Source organism: Salvia hispanica, chromosome 3 (assembly GCF_023119035.1).
Source record: "Salvia hispanica cultivar TCC Black 2014 chromosome 3, UniMelb_Shisp_WGS_1.0, whole genome shotgun sequence".
Lineage (NCBI taxonomy): Eukaryota > Viridiplantae > Streptophyta > Magnoliopsida > Lamiales > Lamiaceae > Salvia > Salvia hispanica.
The window spans coordinates 26,176,896-26,204,469 of NC_062967.1; the positions used below are offsets into that span (position 1 = coordinate 26,176,896).

General features: G+C 38.1%; 2 protein-coding genes across 4 annotated transcripts; both read right to left on the reverse strand.

The window, feature by feature from the left end:
* Positions 1-713: 713 nt before the first annotated feature.
* Positions 714-3,833, reverse strand: LOC125215556 (beta-glucosidase 12-like). 2 transcript variants are annotated; one of them, XM_048117001.1, is made up of 12 exons: positions 3,609-3,833; positions 3,436-3,505; positions 3,266-3,324; positions 3,177-3,198; positions 2,975-3,052; positions 2,809-2,896; positions 2,294-2,728; positions 2,005-2,222; positions 1,766-1,797; positions 1,579-1,684; positions 1,365-1,476; positions 714-1,268 (listed from the first exon to the last, which is right to left on the reverse strand). In XM_048117001.1, exons 1-12 carry the CDS (start codon positions 3,804-3,806, stop codon positions 953-955), a joined length of 1,734 nt encoding a protein of 577 aa, XP_047972958.1. In that variant the 5' UTR covers positions 3,807-3,833; the 3' UTR covers positions 714-952. The 2 variants fall into 2 exon arrangements, with proteins under 2 accessions (XP_047972958.1, XP_047972957.1); XM_048117000.1 differs by having other exon boundaries at positions 3,123-3,198.
* An 18,304-nt stretch (positions 3,834-22,137) lies between these two features.
* LOC125211420 (beta-glucosidase 12-like) lies at positions 22,138-26,014 on the reverse strand. 2 transcript variants are annotated; one of them, XM_048111196.1, is made up of 12 exons: positions 25,764-26,014; positions 25,591-25,660; positions 25,421-25,479; positions 25,333-25,354; positions 25,115-25,192; positions 24,949-25,036; positions 24,434-24,868; positions 24,127-24,341; positions 23,923-23,954; positions 22,981-23,086; positions 22,767-22,878; positions 22,138-22,670 (listed from the first exon to the last, which is right to left on the reverse strand). In XM_048111196.1, exons 1-12 carry the CDS (start codon positions 25,959-25,961, stop codon positions 22,355-22,357), a joined length of 1,731 nt encoding a protein of 576 aa, XP_047967153.1. In that variant the 5' UTR covers positions 25,962-26,014; the 3' UTR covers positions 22,138-22,354. The 2 variants fall into 2 exon arrangements, with proteins under 2 accessions (XP_047967153.1, XP_047967152.1); XM_048111195.1 differs by having other exon boundaries at positions 25,279-25,354.
* Positions 26,015-27,574: the final 1,560 nt, after the last annotated feature.

Here is a 27,574-nt window from a genome sequence, read left to right on the forward strand (position 1 = left end):
AGTATATTTCACTTTTTGTAAAGGTAAATAGATGATATACCTCTTTTATTTACCTTTCTTTATTGGAGATGCTCTTAAGAAGATGAATACCTTCTCATTTACCTCTTTCATATACCTTTTCTATATACCCCCTCTCTTTGAAGATGCTCTAAGAAACCATATTATTTTCATTCGAATTGGGCCAATTACCAAAAGTAGGCCCAATAGCGAAAAATAAATACTCGGCCCATTTGGAACCTAAAGTCATTTTGGCGTGGCAACACTCGACTCTATTTTCATTTTAAAAAGCAATAACTTACCCTCGAAAAATAAATAGAAAAGGAAATGGAAAACATAAAAACAATAGAAAAAGGACAAATAACTATCACGTCTTACCTCGATTTGACTATATAAGTAAGTGATGAACTGTGAACTATATAAGAGGTTAATGCTGAGTCTAAAGGACAAAGTTCGAGTACTATGTGACGCGGCCTTTAAATTTAAATTCATTTATCTATTTAAAAAAAAAAGTTAAGTGTTGAACTAAATAGTTGTAAATTAGTACAAATAATTATAAACTAATGTGCAATAATGCCATGCCACGTCCAAATACTATATGCCATTCGTTGTAAATTAGTACAAATATTTATAAAGTAAGAATAATACATAATGTGCAATAGGTGTTCGTTTCTAAAATTGATACAATAATATAGAAGTGGATAGTAGGCAAGATGAATTAAAATTTGACACTAGCATATAAATGAAAGTAGGCGAATTAACACCTACTGAATTATTACTTACAATATTCATAAATAAGCACACAAAGAGTTAATAGAGGGGCTTGAAAACCTACCTCTAACATATTATTGCCTTATTCAAAGACACACAAACAGCGTACATAACATAATGCTTAACTCGACCGTAGTCGTATAGATGCTACATCCAATGAAATACTCGGATCAGTGCCTGAACATTAGTCGTGATTGACATCCTCCACAAGTTTGAGTCTTTTCTCTGTATTCATATTCTCCCCGTTCTCTTCATACACTCTCTTCTCAGACAGTGGTCGTGGGACCACCCACCACGGATGGAACCACACAGGTGGCTGGATTTTGCTCTTGAGAAACTTAGCGAACCATGCGGCTGAATTCTTAGGATACCTTGTGAGGTCATTCATGTAGTCTACGTAGTTCAACCCAAACCTAACTGTGTAGCCATCGCTCCATTCAAAGTTGTCACACCAGGACCACACGAAGTATCCCTTTAGTTTCCTCGAAATGTCTTTGTATCTGTCATCCATGCACATCACGTGTATTAATTAATAGTAGCGAGATAAAACAAGAGATTAATATACTATTAATTTGAGATATTAATTTAGATCTTACTTCATTGCTTTGAGCATGTTAGCAAGATGATCTTGGTGGTATTTAGTCCTATCATGGTCATCATTACACACCATTTTGGCTGTCTTCGTGTGATCACTCTTAGTTGAAAACCCTTTTGGAAGTAACAAGTAGTTGTGTTATTAATAACATTTCATATCTTTTATTTAAAAATATATAGTAGTATATGCATTATAACCTAATAAACGAATGTTACCATTTTCAGTGATGTATATTTCTTTGAGTTGTGGATGCTTGTCATTCAAATACAACAGAATCTCATAAATCCCCTTTGGAACAGAGTGCAGCCACTCTGATCCAGACTAAAACAAAAGATTTAGGTGAGATATATATACACATACATAAATGGTTTATAATACTAATAAATAGGAGTTGGTCCTTACCGGTGTTCCAATGTATTCATCTCCCCTCTTTACTGCAAAATGATAAGAAATTACATAAGTTTGCGACCATGACGATACTGACCAAACATGAGAACATATAGAAAAAAGTCAGGACAAAGAGTCCATTTGCTCTATAAACGGCATATCAGTTGCTTTACATAATACTCACCGGAATACTTAACACGTTGGTAACATAATACTCACCGGAATACTTAACACGTTGGTAACATAATACTCACCGGAATACTTAACACGTTGATCGGCATAGAAGCCCTCTCCATCTGGAAGGTGAGGATCATCGGAAGCATACTGCGTTGTGTAATAATTCAGACCAAGGAAATCATAAGATCCTATGACCTTTTTCAATTCTTGAGGTGTGAATGATGCAAGATTGTCCGGTGGAACCAAGTCCTCCATGCTTCGGGGGTAATGCCCGTACAATATAGGCTCCAGAAACCTATATGATTATATTCAAAACGACGACGACGACGATGATGATTCATATAATTGAATGTTACTAGTATTTACCATCCAAGCATGAAGTCCACTGCCCTCAAAGCGGCTTTTTTATCTGCGCACGATTGCTCATCGAAGGCCGTAAACCAATGGGAAATCAGCACTATGCCTATGTTCCCTCCTTGCGCCTCTTGAAACTTGCTCCTGTAGAGATCGACTGCTTCTGCGTGTGCGAGGAGAAGGTTTCTTCCGACTGTGTACGCCTCGGAGGGGTCAGCGGTGATGAACTTGTCGCCCGTGGCAGAGTTGAGGAGTGGGCGGCCTCTGTAGGGGGCGATCTTCATGGAAAGTTTTTCGTCCGGGACAGGAACTTTGTGGCCCGGTGCAAAGGAGCCCTCGACGTATCCGTGCACCGTGTAGATCCATGGCTCGTTCAAGGTTGTCCAATGCTTCACGCGATCCCCGAATTCCCAGAAGCATACCTCTACATACTCGCGGAAATCATCCCTGTACAGCTCTTTTGGTGAGACATTTTTCGGGGACTACTTATTGGAGTAGTAATCAAGAATAGGATTGGATTTCTTTACTTGATTCTTTTGGATAAGAAGCCACCATACTCTTTCTCCAAGCATAAAGGAAGATCCCAATGAAATAATGTCACAAATGGTGTCATGTCTGCACATTTATATACATATATTATAGACTTATTACTTATTGTCATCGAAGATGAAATTTAAAAATCAATCAACTAACCATGTTGTAACACAGTGTTGATAAGATCATTATAGTAAGCAATTCCTTCTTTGTTGATTCCACCACTACATCTTCCGGCTGTTGAGAGTTACACTGTAATTAATCACTTAAAAATTACGGAGTACATTAATTCTGTAACAACATAAACCAGGTAATATTCTTGGCCATGATATCGAAAATCTATACGAATTAAACCCCATACGCTTCATCATCGCGATATCTTCCTGCAATATATACACAGAGTTTAGAAACGGCACGAGTTTTAGTTGTAGATGAAGAGAAAAAAAAAACCTTATATCTATTGTATGTGTCACATGCAACATTTCCATTAGATCCATCAACTATTCTCCCTGCAGCCACACACACAAAAAAATCACAATCAAATTAATGTATCACTTTCTTAATTATTTGCATGCTTTTAACCAATTAATTAATTATAATTTCAAGAGAGAGAGAGAGACCAGGATGCCTCATTGTGAAATCATCCCATATGCTAATGCCTTTGCCTCCTTCGGCTGCAGCGCCTTCAACCTGCCCCAAAACAACAAATGCAACTCTAGTAATTAGCCTCATTTAGTTATATAATCATAATAATAAAATCAACAGAAATGAAAAAAAAAATAAAAAAAAAAACCTGAAAGGCAGCAGTTCCAGTTCCAAACAGAAAGTCTTGAGGAAACCAGTGATGGTTTATGCCACTGTTGTCGTTATCAGCCGGCACTGGTCCGTCGATCTCCCACCACCTTGAAGGGCCAACTGGCAAGCTCTGATCTTCAACGACGACGTTGCTGTTGTCGTCCAGATGAACCATCTCAACTCCTTGGATCGCCATTGCTTCAAACTTGTACAAATATTTCTTAGTGAGTGAGTGAGTGAATGAAATTTTCAAAACTAACTTCAATTATTTATAGGGAAAATGGCAAAAAAAACAAAAAAGTTTGGTCAGTTTGGATCTATCCCGCAACTTTCAAAAATGACCAATTATATCGTAACTTTGATAATTTTTCTAAATTGTAGCAAAAAAATTCATTATGCTACGTTTCTGAATTTATCAATGTAATATGTACTCCCTTTGTCCCATTTCCATTAGAAATGATCCCATTAGAAATGAAACGTTTTCCTTTTTAGTTTGTCCCATTAAAAATGCAATGTTTTCTAAAACAGAAACATCTCTATCTCTACTTTTTCATCTCTCTTACTTTACTCTCTCTTCATTAACTCACGAACAACACAACATAAAAACCTGTGCCGATTCCCAAATGTTGCATATTTAATGGGACGGAGGGAGTATATATTTATAAATGTAAGACATTGTAATTAACTAAATGTATTAAACGACACTGTTTAATTAGCCTAATGTTTTGTTCACATGATATTTTTCGTTTGCCACAAGCATATATACTTTCCCCAAAATCATAGACTATGAGATAATTGAGAAAAATATCAAAATTTTGATATAATTGGTCATTTGTTTAAATTGCAAAATAGACCAGAATTAGACCAGTTTAATGGTTTTTTTTTTTGTTTGTCAATTTTGCCTTTATATATAGTATGCATGTCACCTTTTATCTAATTTTTTATATTTTCGCAATCCTTTTTTGATTTTTAATTATGATAAGGAAATTCAATGCTATATATGTCGTATATGCTGTGTGGAGGGCAAATTTCTAATTTTAATTTTGAGTGGACTACAAAAATAGTTCTTGGACTATGCGTTTATCTCGCAATTGAACCTTGGACTTTAAAAATATTCCCAGACAATCCTGGACTAAGCGTTTATTTTAAAATTGGTCCCTTTTTCACTGTTTCGTGACGAAAATACCCTTTTAGGGGGTTTTGGGGGGTTTGGGCAATTTGGTCTTTTTACACTTTAAATCTGATACTATTTCAGTGATGTACTAAATCTGATATTATTTCAAAATTATCATTCCTCTTCCCTTTTGCCATCCTTCGCTTAATTTCTTTATTTCAATATTAGATTTAAATTTATAAAATTAAATTTTAAATTTCAATTTTTAAATATCAATAAATTTTTTTAATTAAAACTATTAATTCATGGACACTATAAATATTGAAACTATTAATTTTTGTTATTTAATATAATATTCAGCTGAATTGAAGAAGTACAGATTAATTATGATGGAAAAATAAGAGCTATTCTATTTAGCCTTCGTTCGGTTGTTATAATTGCTTGTGATTAAAAATTATGAAGTTGACTACAAATTTGATACTACTAAAAATTTGATATATGAGAATTTTTGTTGAAATTTTCTAGCTAATTTTGATTGTTTTCAAATTGATAAATGAAAATTATATTACTGATATTTATTGATATTTAAAAATTTGATATAGGAGAATTTTTATTGAAATATGACGATTTATCTCATAATAAGTGAAAATTTTGATTGTTTTCTAGTTAATTTTGATTGTTGAAATTTATTGATATTTTCTAGCTAATTATGATTGTTGAAATTTATTGAAATCTAATATTGAAATAAAGAAACAAAACGAAGGATGTCAAAAGGGAAGAAGAATGATAAATTTGAAATAATATCAGATTTAGTACATCACTGAAATAATATCAGATTTAAAGTGTAAAAAGACCAAATTGCCCAAACCCCCCAAAACCCCCTAAAAGGATATTTTCGTTACGAAACAATGAAAAGAGACCAATTTTGAAATAAACGCTTAGTCCAGGGTTGTCTGAGGATATTTTTAAAGTCCAGGGTTCAATTGCGAGATAAACGCATAATCTAAAAACTATTTTTATAGTTCAATCTTTTAATTTTTGCAGTTTATTTGGCATTTTCGGCATATAATAGTATGGTAATGGATTAATGGTGAACTTATCAAGTCATAATTGCTAATAGTATTTGCTAAGTTTGGGTTAATTGTATTTGTTTGCACATTCTTATCTAATTTGTGTTTGCTTGATTAATTCTTTATTACTCCCTCCGTCCCAATAAATATGAAACGTTTGCTTTTCGGCACAAGATTTTATGCAGTGTTGTTTTGTGAGTTAAAGAAGCTGAGAGAGAAAAAAATAGAGATAAAGTTATTTCTATTTTAAGAAATGTTTCATTTTTAACGGGCCAACCCAAAAAAGAAAACGTTTCATTTCTAGTGGGACAGGGGGAGTACTATGTACGAGTACTATATCATGTATTTAAAAATATCGACGATAATTAGTTTGTAGTAATAATTTATGTCAATTAGTATCACGTGAAATATGATAACTGTGATATATCGTTCTACTTGTAGTGATCGTGAAAATATATGTTTTATCCTTTTGTTTCACATTGACAATTAAATTGGCCAACAAAAAGCATTTATTCGTGTTCACTTTAGAGTTGTGTGTGAACATTGACGTTGAGTTTATACCATCATTTAAATGCTCTTAATGAAATTGCTGACGTTTTCTCATTGGCGCTACCTTGGATATTTTTATCTATTATTAAATCATGTTCACATTAAATATTAATGGATTAAATATGAAAAAAAAAACTGGAATTTACAACGCCTACTGAAAGTCGATGATAGTATGAAATTGTTAATATTAGTTTATAATTTTGTTGAGATATAATTATTAAAAGTTTTAAATGTTGCTTATATTTTTCAATTTTATCTATGAAAAAGAAACTCAAACAAGGACAGATCGGTTAAACTCATTAATTTGGAAACAGTGAACATTGGGTAGAAAGTATAGTTATTTTGAATAGAGAAGGCCAAACTAGTCCGTACTGCTGTTGTAACTACCCTATCGATCGAAAGCATTCGTAGATACATACTGAAGGATTAACGACGGCAATAGATAAAGATTTAACCCGTTGTTGACCCGAAAAAATGGAAAAAATTTATAACCCGATAAAATTTCAATTCGATTATCTCGCAATCCAATGAATTAGATTTGTGCGCAATTATTGTCTATCTTCCATTATTCCGCATGTTTAGCAATTGATTCGACAGTTCATTGAGATTTTAATAAATCGAATAACTATATTTAATATATAGTCCTACTGAAATACTATTAAGTTTAGGGATGTGATCAAATGAAAACTCTAAATATTGTACAAACTCAAAACTATGTTGTGGACCATTGAAAAATGTCAACAGATCAAAAAAAAACATCAACATGAAAATGTCAATAGAATTTCAACGGTAGTCAATGATTGTTGTTGTCTTGATATTGTGTTGATACTGTGTTGATATTGTATATAAGTTTGTACAATATATTGTGTTGATACTGTGTTGACATTAAAATCTTGAAATTTTACACTGTGTTGATATTGTATTGAAACTGCGTTGAAGCTGTGTTAAGGAGTTTTGGATTTGTACAATATATAAGTTTGAATTTTATCACTACCCATGAAGTCTAAATCATATTCCACTTACTCTAAAATTTATTGAAAATTTGTATATGTTTCATTTTGATGTTACAATTTTGGTACATCGCGAGCTTATTATTTTCATTTTTATCTTTGAGTGGAATCACGTGCATGGCATAAAATGGACTCAAACTAGAATAGATTGGTTGAATCACATTAATTTGAAAAGAGAGACCTAAGAGCATCACTACCGCACCTGGGTCCGGGCCCGCGGCTTCCCTGGTCGCACCCAGGTCCGTCTCAGCTGTGCGTTGGAGGTGCACGGGCCATGCCCCAACGAGTCTTGGCCCGGCGTTGGAGGTGCTTCAAGCTAAACCGCAAGCCCCAATTTCTGATTTTTTTTAGTTTGGAAGAAGAAGAAGAGGGAGAGGGGCGACAGAAGAGGGAGCTGATATTTTTTGATGTTTTCATTTTAAAAAAAAAAATTATAGTATAATTTATAATTATATGTTGAAAATATATTATTTTTGAATTAAAAATGAATTTCTTGTGTTATAATTGCTCAACGTTTTCAATTTTTACAAGTAAAATAGGTTGGAGTTGTGACATACTTAGATTTTACATAGTTTTAGAGGGTGGTTTTGTATGAATTTGATCATAATTCATCTATTATTGGGCGTGTGTATATCTACTTCTCTATTATGTTGGTATGTTGACCATTTTGTTAAGAATGTGTAGAAAAAGGTACAAATGAAGTGGATGTGCAACAACCTTGGTTTGAGACAATTTTTATTGGAGATTTTAAAGTCCAATCAGCCCCTAATTCATATCAATCTCTTCACATTTGAAAGAGCTTCGCGTGGGTATCTTGCACGCCTCAATCGGAGTTTGGTAAAAGAAGTTATGGTCGTTATAAGAACACTGCGTTGTCCAGAAACTTTCACGCGGCCGGGTGAATTATTACCCTGTAAATTCACCCGGGCGGGCACGATAATTCAGCGCTAAAAGAGTCAAAAAGGGGTCGAAAAATCTTCATGCGGCCAGATGAATTTACAGTGTATTAATTCACGCTGCCGGGTGCACTGTTTTGGCGAATTATTTTGCAGAAAACACGATTTTTGAGAAAAGAAAAAGAAGAAAAAGGCTAGGGTTAAGCATCATTCGACACACTACCGCCTACCACACACTCTACACTCCCCCAAGAACACTTTGAAGAGAGATTTGAAGATTGAAGACTACAAATCGAGAGATTAGATTTTCCAATCCATATAATCGTTCCACAGGAGTATCTATTTGCTTTCTTTTATGTATTTGATTGAATCCCTTGTTTTGGTTTTCATGAAGAACATGAGTAGCTAATTTTATTGTGGAGTTTTGGCGAAGACTACAATGGATGTTTGTGATTAATTCAAGGATTTCTTTTGATTGCTTAGCTCTTGTGGTTTCTTTGTTCATTCTTGTGCCTTTTCAATTCAATTGCTTAGCTACCAATTGGGTTTCTTCACCTTTAGGGCGTGTTTGATTTGTTATTTAGCATTTCTATAGAAAAGGTTTGGAGTCTGTAAAGGAGGAGCTTTTCTGGATGGACGTTAACTTGATCAGACGTTTGGTTTGTCATTTTGGTTTTGGGCAATAACCCATTAAGTAACTAGAATTTACCTTTGTACCCATGGACATTTTATCTAATGACAATAATATCCCCGTCTTTCCTAATTCACAGTTCGATCATTCTGTGTCTATTTTACATCCGGCGCCGCTCATTGTCACTTCCAAATTTGGAATCATCTAAAGATTGCCATGTAAAAAATCATGTATACAAAGCTTGCTCCCTAGGAAAAGCACAACATAACTTGATATATCTACTCCACTACATAAAACCCCAATCCCCAAATTTTAATTATATGGCTGCAGTAGATCGAATGGAGGCGGAGGGATCGGACGTCTGATAGGCCTTGGTTCGGCCTGTTGGGGTGGCGGAGGAATTCTGGTGAATGGCAGGGATTTGACGTAAATTGAGGTGATATTTGTGTGAGTTTGCTGTGAAGAATTGAAATCAAATCCTAGTTGCGGTGCTAGGATGGAGCACAGAGGATGAGAAACAAGAATGCTCTTTATTTCTCGACGCCAATATTCTAATGGGATTCTATTATTTATAGAATCCTCAACCCTAGACGGTTCGACCTAATCCTAACCCGGGAAAGAACCGACAAGAAAACCCGAGTATAAAAATAAAAAGATAGCGGACGATATCTTGCTTGGAGGTCAAGATATCGACATAATTAATTGTTTAAACAAAAGTTACAAGGAAATAAATAAAACAACAAAAATAAATAAAAGCTTAATTCCATGTCACTCGTCTGTGAAGCGCGCTGGTCTTCTCGCTGATCGTTTTGGTTGTTTTCGCCTGACAAAAGATTGCCTGCTGCGTGATCGCCCTCTTCTTCCGGTCGCTGAGCTTTCCTCCCGCCCAACCGTGCCTTGTCGGATGTCGGGATCGTCGTGTGTCACGGAGTCCCTATCAACTCCCTCCCTGACGGAAATCGCCTTGTCCCCAAGGCGCAGGTTTGGAAAATTCTGTAGCAACAACTCAACGGACTCCCAAGAGGGTGAAGCAGAAACGCCTGATGCCCAATGAACAAGCCATTGCTCCTGCGGTACACCCTTAACCAAAACCGTGCGCTGATCCGACGCGTGGAGTGGTGTGTCAAGTGGGCGACCCTGCGGAGAACTTACAAGTGTCGACGGAGAAACGACCAACGACGATTGCTCCACAAAAGGCTTTAACAACGAGACGTGAAACACATCATGAATTCGACTATCCGTCGGGAGCTGAAGACGGTACGCCACCTTGACAATCCGCTCAATAATCTTGTAAGGGCCATAGAACCGTCTCCCTAGTTTGGCGGACAATGGTTTCCCGACAGAAATCTGTCGATATGGCTGCAGGTGAAGCCAGACTCGATCTCCCACTTCGAATTCCACATTCTTCCTATGGCGATTTGCTTGATTTGCCATTGCCAGTTGGGCCTGCCCAATACGAGCTCGTAACAGCCGAAGCAAGTCCTCACGCTCCTTTAGCAGTTCCATGACCGACACATTATGCGAGGGGCGGGCATATGTGTTGAATAAATTAGGCGGCTCACGACCGTAAAGGGCTTGGTATGGCGACATCCCTATACTGACATTTGTTGAACAATTTAGGGCGAGTTCCGCCCATGGCAACATCTGCGACCAACGATGCGGGCACTCAAAAGTATATGCTCGCAAATACTGCTCCAGTGCCCGGTTTGTAACTTCAGACTGGCCATCCGTTTGGGGATGATATGCCGTCGTAAACTGCAACTTAGTGCCACTAAGAGTCGTCAATTCCTTCCAAAAATCGCTCATAAAAATTGCATCACGATCAGCCAATAACTTCTTAGGAAAGCCATGAAGTTTGACCACAGTATCCATGAACAATCGCGCCACACGCGGTGCATCGAATCCCGCCCTTAAAGCTCCAAAATGAGCATACTTAGACAAACTATCAACCACGACCATAATAGCAGTATATCCTTGTGATTGGGGAAGGCCGACGATGAAATCCATTGAAGCTGCTTCCCAAACACAATTCGGGATTGGGAGCGGTTGGATTAAACCATTTGGCTTGTCTCGAACATACTTCGTTGCCTGGCAGGAAACACAACCGGTGACAAAACGTCGGATGTCGGTGCGCATACCCAGCCAATAGAAGGAACTTGCCACCCTTGTAAATGTCCGCTTCTCGCCCGGATGACCGGCCATCGGGGACGTGTGGCACTCACTCAAAATTCCTGGAATTGCTGCAGAATCCCGACTGATGAAGAGGCGTCGCTTGAAGTAAAGCAGCCCGTCACGAACCGCGACATGTGCTGGCCCGGAGCCGGCAGCGACAGCCTGGTGCAGTGCCACCAAATCGGGTAATCGCGTGTTTTCCTCGCGGATCAAGTCCATAATAACCGCTGCGGGTCTTGCAAATAAAGCTAGAACCGCAGGTGTGTCGTCCTGAACCTCCTCCGGCATGCGGGAAAGAGCGTCTGCGACCCGATTGGAAGCGCCAGATTTATACTCAATCACAAACTTGAAACCCATCAGCTTCCGTAGATAGAATTGTTGGTCTGGTGTCTGCACTACTTGAGATAGTAAATCCTTCAAACTGCGCTGATCACTGCGAATGATAAATTCGCGACCCAAAAGATATTGTCGCCACTTCTGAACGGCTTCTTATGCCAATGGCGTAGAGTTCCTTATGATAGGTGGATGCCAACCGGCGGCGCGGGCCTAACTTCTTGCTGAAATACGCAATCGGATGCCCTTCCTGTAATAAGACAGCCCCAATACCCAGATCAGATGCATCGGTTTCCACAACAAAAGGTACCTCGAAATCGGGAAGACGGAGAACTGCAGCTGCACACATTGCTGCCTTGAGATCGGTGAAACTCTGCTCTGCCACGTCAGTCCAAAGGAATGCGTCATTTTTTAACAGTTCGGTGAGTGGCGCTGCAATGATGGAATAGTGTTTGACAAACCTTCGGTAGTACCCGGTGAGGCCCAGAAAGCCTCTCAACTGCTTGACTGATGTAGGGGTAGGCCAAGCTGTCATTGCTGATATTTTGGAAGGATCCGCATGTAATTGCCCTGCTGTAATGATGTGACCCAAGTAATCGATCGTTGAAACGCCGAACGGGCATTTTGAGCGTTTGAGAAAGAAATGGTGTTCCCCCAAGATGCGCAGAACCTGACGTAGGTGGAGCAAGTGGTCCGCCTCGGATTGACTGTAGATCAGAATATCGTCAAAAAATACAATGACGAACCTTCGCAGAAAAGGCTGGAATATGTTGTTCATGGCAGCTTGAAAGGTGGACGGTGCATTGGTGAGACCGAACGACATTACCAGAAACTCATAGTGACCCTCGTGAGTGCGGAAGGCTGTTTTGTGAACGTCGTCAATATGCATCCGTATTTGGTGGTATCCGGAGCGAAGGTCGAGCTTTGAGAAAATGCGGGCTGCATGAAGCTCGTCAAACAGCTCATCCGCTGTCGGAATTGGAAAGTGATCCGGAGTGGTTGCCGCATTAAGAGCTCTGTAATCCACGCAGAATCAGAAACTCCCATCTTTTTTTCGGACTAGTAATACCGGTGATGAAAAGGGGCTAGTGTTGTGTCGGATTAGCCCTTGATTTAACATGTCCAGGACTTGCTTCTCAATTTCCTCTTTCTGGAAATATGGGTAACGGTAAGGTCTCACGTTGACAGGCTTTGACGTCGCAGGCAAGTGTATGTGGTGATCCCATTGTTGAGCAGGTGGCAAGGTCGTGGGAGTCTCAAAGACCTGATCGAACTCCTCCAGTATAGTGCGGATCTCGAGACTCGGTGCAGAAGCTTCATCGAGGGCGGGTTCAGCGGTCTGCACAGGGATCAATTCGAACAAGTCGGAATCGGGTTCGTTGGTGACCAAGGAGAAGAGGTTGTTGTAGGAGATAGGTGTTGGTGGCGCTCCTTCCCCACGAAGGGATACTGGCTCATTATTCCAATCAAACCGCATGGTGAGATTCCTGTAATTCTTGGTGACGTCACCCAATTCCTGCAGCCATTGAACCCCTAGGATCACATCTGGTCCTTCCACCTGAAGTAGAAACAAGTCGATCTCGAAGTAGTATCCCTGCATATTAATCGGGGTACCCAAACATGCATAAGAACACTGAAGTGCTGCCCCATTACCAACAATCACACGAAAAGGGGTAATAGAATTAAGGGGAAGACTTAGCTGTTCTGCTACTGATGGCTTGATAAAATTATGGGTGCTTCCTCCGTCGATTAGGATGGACACCGGAGAAGAGTTGATGCGGCCTTTCATACTAAGTGATCGCGGTTTAATCTTTGGGCATAGAACGTGCACCGAAGAGACTGCAGCAGTGATGACCATATTCGAGGCGTCCACATCGTCATCGAACACAGGAGGGTTCTCGTCCCCTAGGTGATCGTCATCGTCGCCCATTAGAGCATAGAACTTTTTAGTACAAACGTGCGCTCTAGAGTATTTCTCAGGGCACCAATAACAGAGACCCAGTTTCGCGCGCTCAGCGCGTTCAGCTGCAGAGATTCGAACAACAGGATAGTCGGTAGGTGGCTGTCCGGGCTTGGACTTGCTGGGTTGCGGGTCGCGATTCGGGGTCGGCGACGCGGTGTAGGGCCGGGGCTGCCAGGGAGATTTCGTCAAAGATGTCTGCATATTCCCAGCAGCGGATTGGCAAGCCGCGAGCTGTTGTGCCAAAGCAAATGCGTCCTGCAGAGTGGCTGGACGTCTCGTCAAGAGTTCTTGCTTGATGGAGGGTATCAAGCCCGCGATAAAGAGAGATGTCAGCGTGGAGTCGCCCACATGAGCAGCTTTCTGAAGCATCGATTCGAACAGAGTTTGGTAGGCTTCCACTGTTGTCGTCTGGCGAAGTGATGCGAGGCGGCCAACATAGTCCTCATAAAGGTCTGGATCAAAGCGTTTCTTCGCTGCCAATAAGAAAGAGTCCCATGTCTTATTCTCAGTGTTGTCCTCCCAATAAGAGAACCATTCCTCCACGGCATCGTCCATCAAGAAGGACGTGAGGTATAGGCGGTCCCTCAGGGGTGTGAAGCTGTGGTTATAGTATTTCTGAATCCTTCGAATCCATCGGGTAGCGTCTTCTCCGTTGAAGCGAGGTGGACCTGTTGATAATTTAGGATGGGTCTCCGGGTCGAAGCCGATCGGCTTTGTGACAAGAGAGGGGGGAAAGTCCCAGCCGCGCGAAGCGGAGATGCCTGCCTGCGGGTCGGTCGGTCGCTTGCCCTGGTCGTCAAGTTTGGCAGAGATTTTGGCTAGGGTTTCGTCCAAGTTTTTGTTGATGATTGCTTGTTTGTAGGTGAAGTCCTCGTGATCACAGCGGTGAGTCATCATCTTCTTTTCATACTTGCCTTGGCGAAGTTGCATCTCGAATAACATCTCGCCGATTTCTTGCGTGGTGTATTCATGAGGCTGCTCCCCCGATTCGCTGTCGACGGTGTTAGGCATGATGAGCAATAGGAAGAGTCGTCAAGAAAGCACCAGATGATAGGCCTTGGTTCGGCCTATTGGGGGTGGCGGAGGAATTCTGGTGAATGGCAGGGATTTGACGTAAATTGAGGTGATATTTGTGTGAGTTTGCTGTGAAGAATTGAAATCAAATCCTAGTTGAGGTGCTAGGATGGAGAACAGAGGATGAGAAACAAGAATGCTCTTTATTTCTCGACGCCAATATTCTAATGGGATTCTATTATTTATAGAATCCTCAACCCTAGACGGTTCGACCTAATCCTAACCCGGGAAAGAACCGACAAGAAAACCCGAGTATAAAAATAAAAAGATAGCGGACGATATCTTGCTTGGAGGTCAAGATATCGACATAATTAATTGTTTAAACAAAAGTTACAAGGAAATAAATAAAACAACAAAAATAAATAAAAGCTTAATTCCATGTCACTCGTCTGTGAAGCGCGCTGGTCTTCTCGCTGATCGTTTTGGTTGTTTTCGCCTGACAAAAGATTGCCTGCTGCGTGATCGCCCTCTTCTTCCGGTCGCTGAGCTTTCCTCCTGCCCAACCGTGCCTTGTCGGATGTCGGGATCGTCGTGTGTCACGGAGTCCCTATCAACGTCCTAATTGACGGCATAGAGCACGCATTCATCAATGACTGTTGTGTCTACGTAGAGAAGATGGATGTCGAGTAAGAGGTGGAAGGTGCGGATGGTGGCGGTTCCGTCGCGATGAGGGAGGAAGTGGGAGGCGAAGTCAGAGAAGCGGTGGGAGATGGCTTGGGCGGCGAAGTGGATGAGGTGGAAGACTGGAAGTTGAGATCGGAGAGGTCAGAGTGAGTGCCAGGGATTTTTTCCATCTTGTAGAGAAAGGAATTGTTAAGCACAATATTTTTCTGATTTCAGGATACAAGAAAAAACCCTTCAACGATAAAAAACAACCAGACAATTTTCAGGTTCTGATCTCTAGGTCTTCTTGGTCGCCGGCAGTAGTTCGTGCTCAATTGAAGCTCGTCAAGCTCTAGTTCGGGGCAAATAAAACCCAAAATACAGCATAGAACTATTACTCCTAATTTAAGGGACAACAACGTAATTTCATTTCTATTACTTGATTACTGTTCATTTGCCTGATACATAACCGACCTATTTTTGCTGATAGGCAAACCAACAATTACAGCTGCCGACGCTTGGGCCTTCGACATTTCAACGGGCCACACAGATACACTAACTAACAAGCCAAACGCTAGTAAACAACAGTTAAGGGGCGGTAACTAACACTATATTACAAACCAAACACACCCTTATAGTTGTAATCGAGAGATACCTATCTAGGTTTGATAAAAGAGTGAGCATCACTTTGATAATTTATACTTGAGAGATGAGAACCTTAGTGAGGGCTTGGGTCTTTTGTTCTATGGAGTTAATCTAAACATATTAGAAGGAGACTTCAACATTAAGGGTTAATCAACGGGGTGAGTACACTCGCGAGGGGGCTCAACCTAGACTAGCGACTTTCCTAGTAACCCTAGAGACATAAAATGGGTAATCGAAGTTGTTGAATCAATCGCACGACAATTCCATTGTAGTTGGATCCAAAACTCTACTCTCCTATTTGTGGTATCTTTTCACTTGTGTTTATTTCCTCTTGTTACCTTTATTTCATTTTTCGTTGTTATATGCTTAAAGTAGTGTTAGAACAAAACCATTTCTCTTTGGATTGTCTAGATAGTCGTCGAAATTTGTTCGTGGTACTTGAGTTGATACAATCTTGTCTCTGTGGGATACGATACTCTTACTTGTTTTATGTTACACTAGCCCCGTAAACTTGCGCATATTTCTCGTGTTACAAATAATTCGAGTCAAGTTGTGAATAGTGCAATTAATAGTTGGGGCCAGGGTTAGAGGAGTTGACACAATCTTGTCTCTGTGGGATACGATACTCTTACTTGTTTTATGCTATACTAGCCCCGTACACTTGCGGGTATTTCTCGTGTTAAAATAATTCGAGTCAAGTTGTGAATAGTGCAATTAATAGTGGGGCCAGGGTTAGAGGAGTTGTGGTCTGAGACTGAAATTTAGAAGAATAATGACGTGGAAGGAACATGGAGACTAAATCCGGGCTAGGTCGCGTGGATGCCCTAAAACATGTAGAGTTAGGTTGATATTCACTAATTTGAAAATAGAAGGCCAAACTAGTACAGTTAAGCTGTAACTAATTAATTTGACAGAAGAAGCAAAGCAACCCAACTTAAATTATTGTATTAATTAATAGTCAAATTAGATAGTGAAAACAGTTGCCATATTAATTAGCAAGAATAACTATTTGCCCAAGAAGACACACGTAGAGTTCCATTTTGTGAGGTACAAGGACCACAAATCTTAATATTATGGAGTACTTTTTTTTTTTATCAATTCTCATTGCTTATAAATACTATTTCTATAAAAATAAATTAAAATAAGCCGAACCTTAAATCAGAAAAAGAAGTGAAAACAATCTAAATAAGGAGAAATATATCTGAAAAAGAAAATCAAGTTAGTTGCGATTCGCTCTAAATAGAGAAAAGCTCGTGCACTAAACGTTGCCCCCGCGCAACCAAAAAATCTGTAATTAAGTAGTATTCCATCTTAATTATCCTAATTAATGTTCTAAATTCTATAACCAAAAAATCTGTAATTAAGTAGTATTCCATCTTAATTATCGTAATTAATGTTCTAAATTCTATAATTAATGGTGGTTAATTATAACTTATAAGGAGCTCCCTTTTTCTGTTCGCTAGTTATCTCTTCTTTGAAGATATACAGTTATAAAAAAATGCACTCAGGCCCATTATATGCCAGGAGAAAATTAATGAGCCAAGATATTTTCCTTCGAATTGGACTATTTAATAAAAGTTAAAATTAGGCCACTTTTATGAGCAAAGTTAAAATTAGCCACTTTTATGAGTAAGAAATGAACTTTCAACATGGTTTGGTTTTTTCCGTGAACTGTAAATATTGTACAAAAAGTCATGAATTTTATTGGATTGTTTAAATTTCTCACCCGACCCGATAGATATCCGACACAAATTTATCCTACGTGACATGTTGGAGGCGTGACTTGGCAAATGACAAATTTAGGGTTCAATTTGAATTGTGAAATTAATGCTACTTTTACGCTGAATTCTATTTGTATATTTATGTCGATTTGTATGTTGAATTCGTTCTACTTGTATGTTTGTGATAAGTTCAGGGTCAGAGATTGCAAAGATAGAAGAGAAATAATTAGAATTAATGGAGTTTTGCCAAATCACGCCTCCAGTGCGTCACGTAGGATAGGTAATTGTGTTGGAAATCTATCGGTTCGGGTAAAATGAGAAATTACACAGTCCGATAAAATTCATGACTTTTCATGCAACATTAAAAGTTCACGAGAAAAACCAAACTATGTTGAAAATTCATGATCTGCGGACAATTTGCCTTTATAAAAAATACACTTAGGCCCATTATATGCTAGGAGAAAATTAATGAACCAGGATATTTTCCTTCGAATTGGACCATTTAATAAAAGTTAAAATTAGGCCCACTTTTATGAGCAAGAAGTGAATACTCGGCCCATTTTAAACCTAGTCCTAATCATTATAATCAGCGCCCAATGTTGATAATTATATGTAATTAATTAATACACCCTCCTAATAAAAATATATGCATTTTTCATTTTAGTTTGTGTTCTATTTTTCGGAAAGGTATATCAATTTAATAATATATGTCTCATTATCCATTAACATTACTTCTTCTTTTTTTGATAAGCTAAAATGCTCAAGCCACAAAAATGGCGAGCCAAAGAGTACAACAGGAAAATCCAACAACCAAAGCAATAAAGCCAAGCAAAACAGGAGCTAAGCACCACAGAAGGGAAAAACGCTACCAAACAAAGAGGTCCCTGAAAACGCACTCCACGCAGCACACCCAAAATAGAGGAAAGAGCAGCATACGAGCAGGGGAAAAGGTAAGGAAAACGAACCGTAACACACACCCAAGTCAAGCCCCAAAAAGCAAGCAAGCACCTCTTTGCATCTTCTGTGGTCACAATGATTTGAAGTTTCATCCACGCAATCAGTCAAGAGGCCCTTTTTTAGGGTTGTTCCAGCACTAGCCCTTTGCTCGGGTATCTTGGAGTCTTCCATCCTCTGATGTCACCAAAATTTTCCATTGCTTGCATCGGGGAAAATAGGAAATCTGGGCACCATCCTTTCACCCATATGTCTAAGCGCCAAAAAAGTCGTCTCTTTTCGAACTCCCAATTAGGCTTGAAAGCTTGAAAGATAATCTTATTTCGAATATCCCAAATGGACCATGTGATGATGTAGAACATGGAGATCCATAATTGCTTGTCAAAGTTTTTGAAAGGATTACCGAACCAAGAGAGAAGACACATCCTTGTATGCTTGGAGAGGCAGAGAGAGAGGTTCCACTGATTGCAACAATAATACCAAAATCTGTTGGATATCTTGCAACTAAAAAAGAGGTGATCAATGGTTTCTGGTTCCTCCATTCATAGAGCACATCGATCATCCTCAATGCCGGCACAATTTAACCTATTTAATCTTTCTTTTGTATTGAGTCTTCCTTGGAGAATGAACCATAAGTGAAGCTGAGCTCGTAGCGGGGCGCGATTCCTCCAAGGTATGACGGTGAGCTATCCTTCTCCATCCGCTGACCAACCTGCAAGAAAAAGTTAGATACCGAGAAAATATTTGACTTATCCCCTGACCACACCCTCACATCCCTCGTGTTTGCTCTCAACAGAGACTGATTCACGACTACAAGGAGGTCACCAACTAAGTCTTCTTCCCATGCAAAAAGTTTCCTTCTCCATTTGAATATCCATCTCCAGCCTTCTCCTTCCCACTCCCCCATGTTCTCAATGAGACTTTCTTTTTGAATTGATAGCATGAACAATCTAGGGTAACGATTTTTTAGACTTTCGGTCCCTACCCAATGGTCGAGCTAGAAGCTTGTACACTTTCCATTGCCAACTTTCACTAGAATCCCATTGTTAGTAATATGTTGCACTACCTCGTTAAAGTTACTGAAATCAGTGACCTGGCCCCAAATATTTGTTAAGCTCTTCTTATCCATCTTCAAGAAGTCCCTGAGGTATTCAATATCGTGGTTGATTTTACAATTTCCTTCCACAATGGCTTTTCTTCGTTAGCTCCACCACCACTTGAACAACAAGGCTGAATTTCTAGTAGCGATATCATCCACACCCAAACCTCCATGCTTGATCGGTTTTTGGGTGGTTTCCCAAGCTATGAGATTCCCTCCCTTGTCACCGTCTCTTTTTCCCCAAAAAAAACCGTCTTTGTATCTGAGCAATTAGTCTCGCCACATTTTTTGGTATACGGAAGATGCTAAGATAGTACATTGGGAGGCTATTGAGGACTACTTTGATGAGAACTAATCTTCCTGCTCTTGAAAGATTCCTTGCCTTCCACATTGCGAGTCTCTTTTCAACTTTGTCTATAATCGGCTTCCAAGTGCAGGATTTCCGAGGGTTTGCACCGAGGGGAATGCCAAGGTAGGTAAACGACAACTTTTCCAGGCCACACCCAAATATTCCATCGCTTCCACTAACATTACTTTAACTATCATTCTCCTCTTCTCTCTTTCTTACTTTATCATATCATTCTCTTCATCTTTCTTACTTTATCAATTTTGTCTTAATTCTCGTACTATATCTATTGCGCATATTTTTATAGAAAGTAAAATATTTTTCACTCTCCCACCAATAAATCATCTTATCAATAAAACAATAAGATACACTATTACATAAAAACTCAATTGATAAGATATTTCTTACTCTAGCCAATAAATCCTTTGATCAATGGTCAAAAATTACATGATTTAAAATATTCATTATAGAGTTTAAAAAGTATATTGGACCCTAAAAATCATACACTTACAAATTCTTCTAAATCTCATATACTCAAAAAGTAGTCTAAAATAGTAGTACTCCATAATCAGTACATTTCGTGTGTTAAAGTCCAAAGACGAGTCAATCGTCATATCCGATTGACGTACATGGTACTTTTTTATGTAAATAGCTCAAAAAATCACAAAATTTGGTTAAACTATGATATATTCCATAACTTTAAAAATGACAAATCAAATCATAACTTTGATTATTTTATGAATTAACCCATGAGGCCATGAATTTGAATTTCAGGATAATTGAGCATGATGTGGATGCTGAGAACCGTATGATGTGAAATCGGGAACGTATTAATAAGCTCATATGTTTATTCCACGACATGCTCAATTCTCCCGAGACATTCCCGGTAATGGCGGATCCAGGAATTAATAATCGTGGGGTCGAATTAAACAACATAATAAATACTACTCCCTCCGTATGCGAATAGAAGTTCCGTTTTTCCATTTTAGTCCATCCGCGAATAGGAGTCCCGGTTCACTTTCACCATAAATAGTAATATGGTCCCTCATTTCACTCACATTTCGTTTAAAACTAATTATACAAGTGGGACCCACATTCCAATGGTGGACAGAGGGAGTAATATTAAATATATTTCTGAATAAAAAACATAAAATATAAGTATCACAATCTTATGTTGTGCGGTATAGTTTACTTTTCCGAATAACAATTCAAATTATTTTCATTGGAAATAGTTGCAAACACCCCCTTCTCATTCTATACCATCAAAATTTCATTCAACTAGTCAATCCTCTAAAAAAATTTTAAAAAAACAAATAGAGATTACTAAAAGTAAGATAACACGATCAATCCTCTAAAAAATTTATAATTTATATTCTATCTTGAATAATTAATATCAAGCTATAACATTTTAAATTTAGTCTCATTAAGGATAAGGCAAACAAAACAATTAAATCAATAATAAAATAAAAACTAAATGCTTTATGAATACTAGTACTACTAATTAGGCGTTAAAGAATAGGCATTATGCCACATAAATATTTTGTACTCTCGTGTATTACCAGTAAGCAGTAATCCACTGTATGTAAAATTTGTTGGAACTTGTGTCAGCTTAAAGATGAGGTATGCCCATTTTGTGAAGCCCAATTACTAGATAATTAGATATAAGAATTCAATAGCGCCGTGGGGTCGGCAATTAAGGGAGGGTAGTATCCGGCGATTATACGGCGACGGTGGAGGGGTCGGCCGACCCCATCCGACCCACCTGGATCCGCCGTTGATCGAAACCAACTCATTTTCACACTATTAATTATTCACAAGAAACAATTGCAAACTAAATTGGTACCTTCAATCCCATGCCACGTTCAATACTATATGCCTTTAAATAGTTGTAAATTAGTACAAATATTTACTACCTCCGTTCCTGAAAATTTGATACAGTTTACTATTTTGGTCCGTCTCTGAAAATTTGATACACTTCACTTTTACCATTTTTGGTAGTGGACCTCATATTCCACTAACTCATTCCTACTCACATTTTATTATAAAACTAATACTTTAAAAGTAGAACCCACGTCCCACCAACTTTTTCAATTCACTTTCCATTACATTTCTTAAAACCCGTGTCAGGTCAAAGTATAGTAAATTTTGGGGGGCGGAGGTAGTATAAACTAATGTGCAATAATCCCATGCCACGTCCAAATACTATATGCCATTCGTTGTAAATTAGTACAAATATTTATAAAGTGACAATAATACATAATGTGCAATAAGTGTTCGTTTCTAAAATTGATACAATGATATAGAAGTAGCTAGTCGGCAAGATGAATTACAATTTGACACTAGCATATAAAAGAAAGTAGGCGAATTAACACCTACTGAATTATTACTTAACAATATTCATAAATAAACATACAAAGAGTTGAAAGAGGGGCTTGAAAACCTACCTCTAACATATTATTGCCTAATTCAAAGACACACAAACAACGTACATAACATAATGCTTAACTCGACCGTAGTCGTATAGATGCTACATCCAATGAAATACTCGGATCAGTGCATGCACATTAGTCGTGATTGACATCCTCCACGAGTTTGAGTCTTTTCTCTGTATTCATATTCTCCCCGTACTCTTCATACACTCTCTTCTCAGACAGTGGTCGTGGGACCACCCACCACGGATGGAACCACGAGGGCGGCTGGCTTTTGCTCTTGAGAAACTTAGCGAACCATGCGGCTGAATTCTTAGGATACCTTGTGAGGTCATTCATGTAGTCTACGTAGTTCAACCCAAACCTTACTGTGTAACCATCGCTCCATTCAAAGTTGTCGCACCATGACCATAGGAAGTATCCCTTTAGTTTCTTCGAAATGTCTTTGTATCTGTCATCCATGCACAACACGTGTATTAATTAATAGCAGCGAGATAAAACAAGAGATTAATATAATATTAATTTGAGATATTAATTTAGATCTTACTTCATTGCTTTGAGCATGTTAGCAAGATGATCTTGGTAGTATTTAGTCCTATCATGGTCATCATCAGTCACCATTTTGGCTGTCTTCGTGTGATCACTCTTAGTTGAAAACCCTTTTGGAAGTAACAAGTAGTTATGTTATTAATAACATTTCATATCTTTTATTTAAAAATATATAGTAGTATATGCCTTATAACCTAATAAATGAATGTTACCATTTTCAGTGATGTACAATTCTTTGAGTTGTGGATGCTTGTGATTCAAATACGACAGAATCTCATAAATCCCCTTTGGAACAGAGTGCAGCCACTCTGATCCAGACTAAAACAAAAGATTTAGGTGAGATATATATACACATATATACAGAGACGAAGCCAGAAACTTTATGTTGGGGGGCCCGAGGCTTAGGTATTTTTTAGTGTTGGCATCGTCGAAATTTTTTTAGCATCAGCAATGGAGAATTGCAAAAGATATAGTAGATAAATAATGAGAGGAAAAAAAAAGAGAATGCATAATAGAAATTACAATTATGCTAGTACTATATGTGCTTATAATTGTTATAAAACAAGGTGCAAGTAAATTAGAGTAATATAAAACTTTTGATATATGCAAATAAAATAGCAGCGAGAGTAAAACTATTAGACATAAAAGTGTAAGAAAATAAAATAAGGATATTTTTTTTTATTTATAGGTAGAAGGATTTGAACTTGGAAAAAAAAAATACTGTAATTAAGAAACTAAAAACAAATTCTTGAAAGTAAAAGTATAAAAATAATGATTTGTTACTGAATTAATTGAATTTTGGGAACATTAAACAAACTCCTAGATATAAGAGTGTAAAAAAATAAAGCAAAGAAAAAAAATTGAATTTTAGGCTCTAAGGGGGGTCGACTTGGGAGCAAAAAAATGTAAGTAAATTGTGCAAAGGATAAAAAAATGAACAATTTGCTGGCTTAGGGATTCGAACTCGGGTATTGCAAGAAAATGTCTTCAGCTAAAACCAACTGGGCTACTCATAATCTTTATCTTTGTAATAGCATATATATACTAATAATTCTATAAGCTAGGGGGCTCAGTGGCCCCCCAGGCCCCATAGTGGCTTCGTCACTGCATATATAAATGGTTTATAATACTAATAAATAGGAGTTGGTCCTTACCGGTGTTCCAATGTATTCATCTCCCCTCTTTACTGCAAAATGATAAGAAATTACATAAGTTTGCGACCATGACGATACTGACCAAACATGAGAACACATAGAAAAAAGTCAGGACAAAGAGTCCATTTGCTCTATAAACGGCATATCAGTTGCTTTACATAATACTCACCGGAATACTTAACACGTTGGTAACATAATACTCACCGGAAAACTTAACACGTTGATCTGCATAGTAGCCCTCTCCAACTGGAAGGAGATCATCGGAAGCATACTGCGTCGTGTAATAATTCAGACCAAGGAAATCATAAGATCCTATGACCTTTTTTAATTCTTGAGGTGTGAATGATGCAAGATTGTCCGGTGGAACCAAGTCCTCCATGCTTCGGGGGTAATGCCCGTACAATATAGGCTCCAGAAACCTATATGATTATATTCAAAACGACGACGACGACGATGATGATAATGATGATGATGATGATGATTCATATAATAGAATGTTACTAGTATTTACCATCCAAGCATGAAGTCCACTGCCCTCAAAGCGGCTTCTACATCTGCGGCCGAATGCTCATCGAAGGGCGTAAACCAATGGGAAACCAGCACTATGCCTATCTTCCCTCCTTGCGCCTCTTGAAACATGCTTCTGTAGAGATCGACTGCTTCTGCGTGTGCGAGGAGAAGGTTTCTTCCTACTGTGTATGCCTCGGAGGGGTCAGCGGTGATGATCTTGTCGCCCGTGGCAGAGTTGGGGATTGGGAGGCCTCTATAGGGGGCGATCCTCGTGGCAAGTATTTCGTCCGGGACAGGAACTTTGCGGCCAGGTGCAAAGGTGCCTTCGACATATCCGTGCGACGCGTAGGTCCATGGCTCGTTCAAGGTTGTCCAATGCTTCACGCGATCCCCAAATTCCCAGAAGCATACCTCTACATACTCGCGGAAATCGTCCCTGTACAGCTCAGTTGGTAAGACATTTTTCGGGCACTACTTAGTGGAGTAGTAATCAAGACTGGGATTGGATTTCTTTACTTGATTCTTTTGGATAAGAAGCCACCATACTCTTTCTCCAAGCATAAAGGAAGATCCCAATGAAATAATGTCACAAATGGTGTCATGTCTGCACATTTATATACATATATTATAGACTTATTACTTATTGTCATCGAAGATGAAATTTAAAAATCAATCAACTAACCATGTTGTAACACAGTGTTGATAAGATCATTATAGTAAGCAATTCCTTCTTTGTTGATTCCACCACTACATCTTCCGGCTGTTGAGAGTTACACTGTAATTAATCACTTAAAAATTACGGAGTACATTAATTCTGTAACAACATATAGCTAGTGTAACTCAAACCAGGTAATATTCTTGGCCATGATATCGAAAATCTATACGAATTAAACCCCATACGCTTCATCATCGCGATATCTTCCTGCAATATATACACAGAGTTTAGAAACGGCACGAGTTTTAGTTGTAGATGCAGAGAAAAAAAAACCTTATATCTATTGTATGTGTCACATGCAACATTTCCATTAGATCCATCAACTATTCTCCCTGCAGCCACACACACAAAAAAATCACAATCAAATTAATGTATCACTTTCTTAATTATTTGCATGCTTTTAACCAATTAATTAATTATAATTTCAAGAGAGAGAGAGAGACCAGGATGCCTCATTGTGAAATCATCCCATATGCTAATGCCTTTGCCTCCTTCGGCTGCAGCGCCTTCAACCTGCCCCAAAACAACAAATGCAACTCTAGTAATTAGCCTCATTTAGTTATATAATCATAATAATAAAATCAACAGAAATGAAAAAAAAAATAAAAAAAAAAACCTGAAAGGCAGCAGTTCCAGTTCCAAACAGAAAGTCTTGAGGAAACCAGTGATGGTTTATGCCACTGTTGTCGTTATCAGCCGGCACTGGTCCGTCGATCTCCCACCACCTTGAAGGGCCAACTGGCAAGCTCTGATCTTCAACGACGACGTTGCTGTTGTCGTCCAGATGAACCATCTCAACTCCTTGGATCGCCATTGCTTCAAAGTTGCACAAAAATATTTCTTAGTGAGTGAATGAATGAGTGAGTGAAATTTTCAAAACCAACTTCAATTATTTATAGTAGGGTAAATGGGCAAAAAATATCATGAAGTTTGGTCAAATTATGGTCTATCTCGCAACTTTCATAAAATGGTCAATTATATCACCTCTAAATTTATCAATGTAAAATGTAGATGTGTAAAAATTAAACACATAAATGACTAAAAGTAATAAATGGCGCTTTCGTTTAAATAGCCGAATATTTTGTTTGCATGGTAGCTGAATATATAGTTTCTCTCAAGTCATGGACTATGAGAAAATTGAGAGAAATATTAAAATTATGATCACTTATGCTTGTTTTGTAGGAATTATAAGATATCTAAGATAATTAACTATGATGGGCTTTAAGATACAAATCATGATAAAAAGTAAGATAATGATTTTACATATGAGTTTGGTACATTAAGATAAAATTTAAGATAATGTATAAAAAGACATTTATGTCCTTAGTAGTACATGTCTTCTCACAAATTGGATTGGCGATATACTTATTTTTAATTAATTGTGGTTACTGGTTATGGTCTTCCACAAATTAAATTTAATTAAATAATTCGTACTCATTTATGCTGCAAGTCTGTATATTTAATTATATTAATTGTGACTACTGAATGTTTTAAACACATTGAAAAAATTTACAAAAACAATTTAAGTTTTAAACACACTGAACGTTTTAAACACATGTACTATTTGCCCAAGAAGACGACACGTAGAGTTCCATTTTGTGAGGTACAAGGGCCACAAATCTTAATACTCCTTCCGTCCCAAATTAAAAGTCACTTTTTGCCATAAAAATTCATCCCAATTTAAGAGTCACTTTTAGAATTTTCCATATTTGATCATACAATTTTATCTCATTCTTCATCAAAATTACATAAAAATGTCATTATCTACATTAAAATAAATCAAAACAAAAATTAAAAGTCAAAAGGGATCCACCTTCAACCAACTCCACCATCTCACTTCATTTATTACACACTCTATCATCACACTTCATTTATTACACACTCCACCATCTCACTTCATTTATTACACACTTCAACTATTTCTTAAAATCCGAGCCATAACAATAAGTGACTCCAAATGTAGAATGGAGGGAGTAGTATGCAGTACTTTTTTTTTTTTTTTCTAAATGCTTATAAATACTAATATTTCTATAAAAATAAATTAAAATAAGCTGAACCTTAAATCAGAAAAAGAAGTGAAAACAATCTAAATAAGGAGAAATATATAAGACATCTTACTGTAATTTGTAGATTAACACTTCCAAAATCTAGTCAAATAGTGAAATTTTTCCTTTTCCGCTCTTCTCTCCCGCATTACAGTTTCTCCCCAGTTTTATCAGTTTCTTCATCCTCCATTGATGGAGGTTTCAATCCAAATCAATTCTACATTTTCAACATGGTATCAGAGCGGGCCGAAGTCGATGATGGATTTATCTCTCTATCTCTTCTCTTGCCTACCCACGTGATGCAAGTCTGATGTGTCATTCTGGCCCACACGTGAGGGGGCGTGTTAAAACTATTAAATCTTGTCTCACATCGACTTGTTGA

What these genes read in the sequence shown, in the direction of transcription:
- LOC125215556 (XM_048117000.1), bottom strand. Translation starts at nt 3,806, where the DNA reads ATGGCGATCCAAGGAGTTGAGATGGTTCATCTGGACGACAACAGCAAC. An exon ending in ACACATACAATAGATATAAG is followed by an intron (nt 3,199 to 3,265) that starts GTTTTTTTTTTC and finishes TATATATTGCAG; the next exon opens with GAAGATATCGCGATGATGAA. An exon ending in ATGAATACATTGGAACACCG is followed by an intron (nt 1,685 to 1,765) that starts GTAAGGACCAAC and finishes CTTTTGTTTTAG; the next exon opens with TCTGGATCAGAGTGGCTGCA.
- LOC125211420 (XM_048111195.1), bottom strand. Translation starts at nt 25,961, where the DNA reads ATGGCGATCCAAGGAGTTGAGATGGTTCATCTGGACGACAACAGCAAC. An exon ending in CAACACTGTGTTACAACATG is followed by an intron (nt 25,037 to 25,114) that starts GTTAGTTGATTG and finishes ATAAATGTGCAG; the next exon opens with ACATGACACCATTTGTGACA. An exon ending in TTCTTATCCAAAAGAATCAA is followed by an intron (nt 24,869 to 24,948) that starts GTAAAGAAATCC and finishes TGAGCTGTACAG; the next exon opens with GGACGATTTCCGCGAGTATG.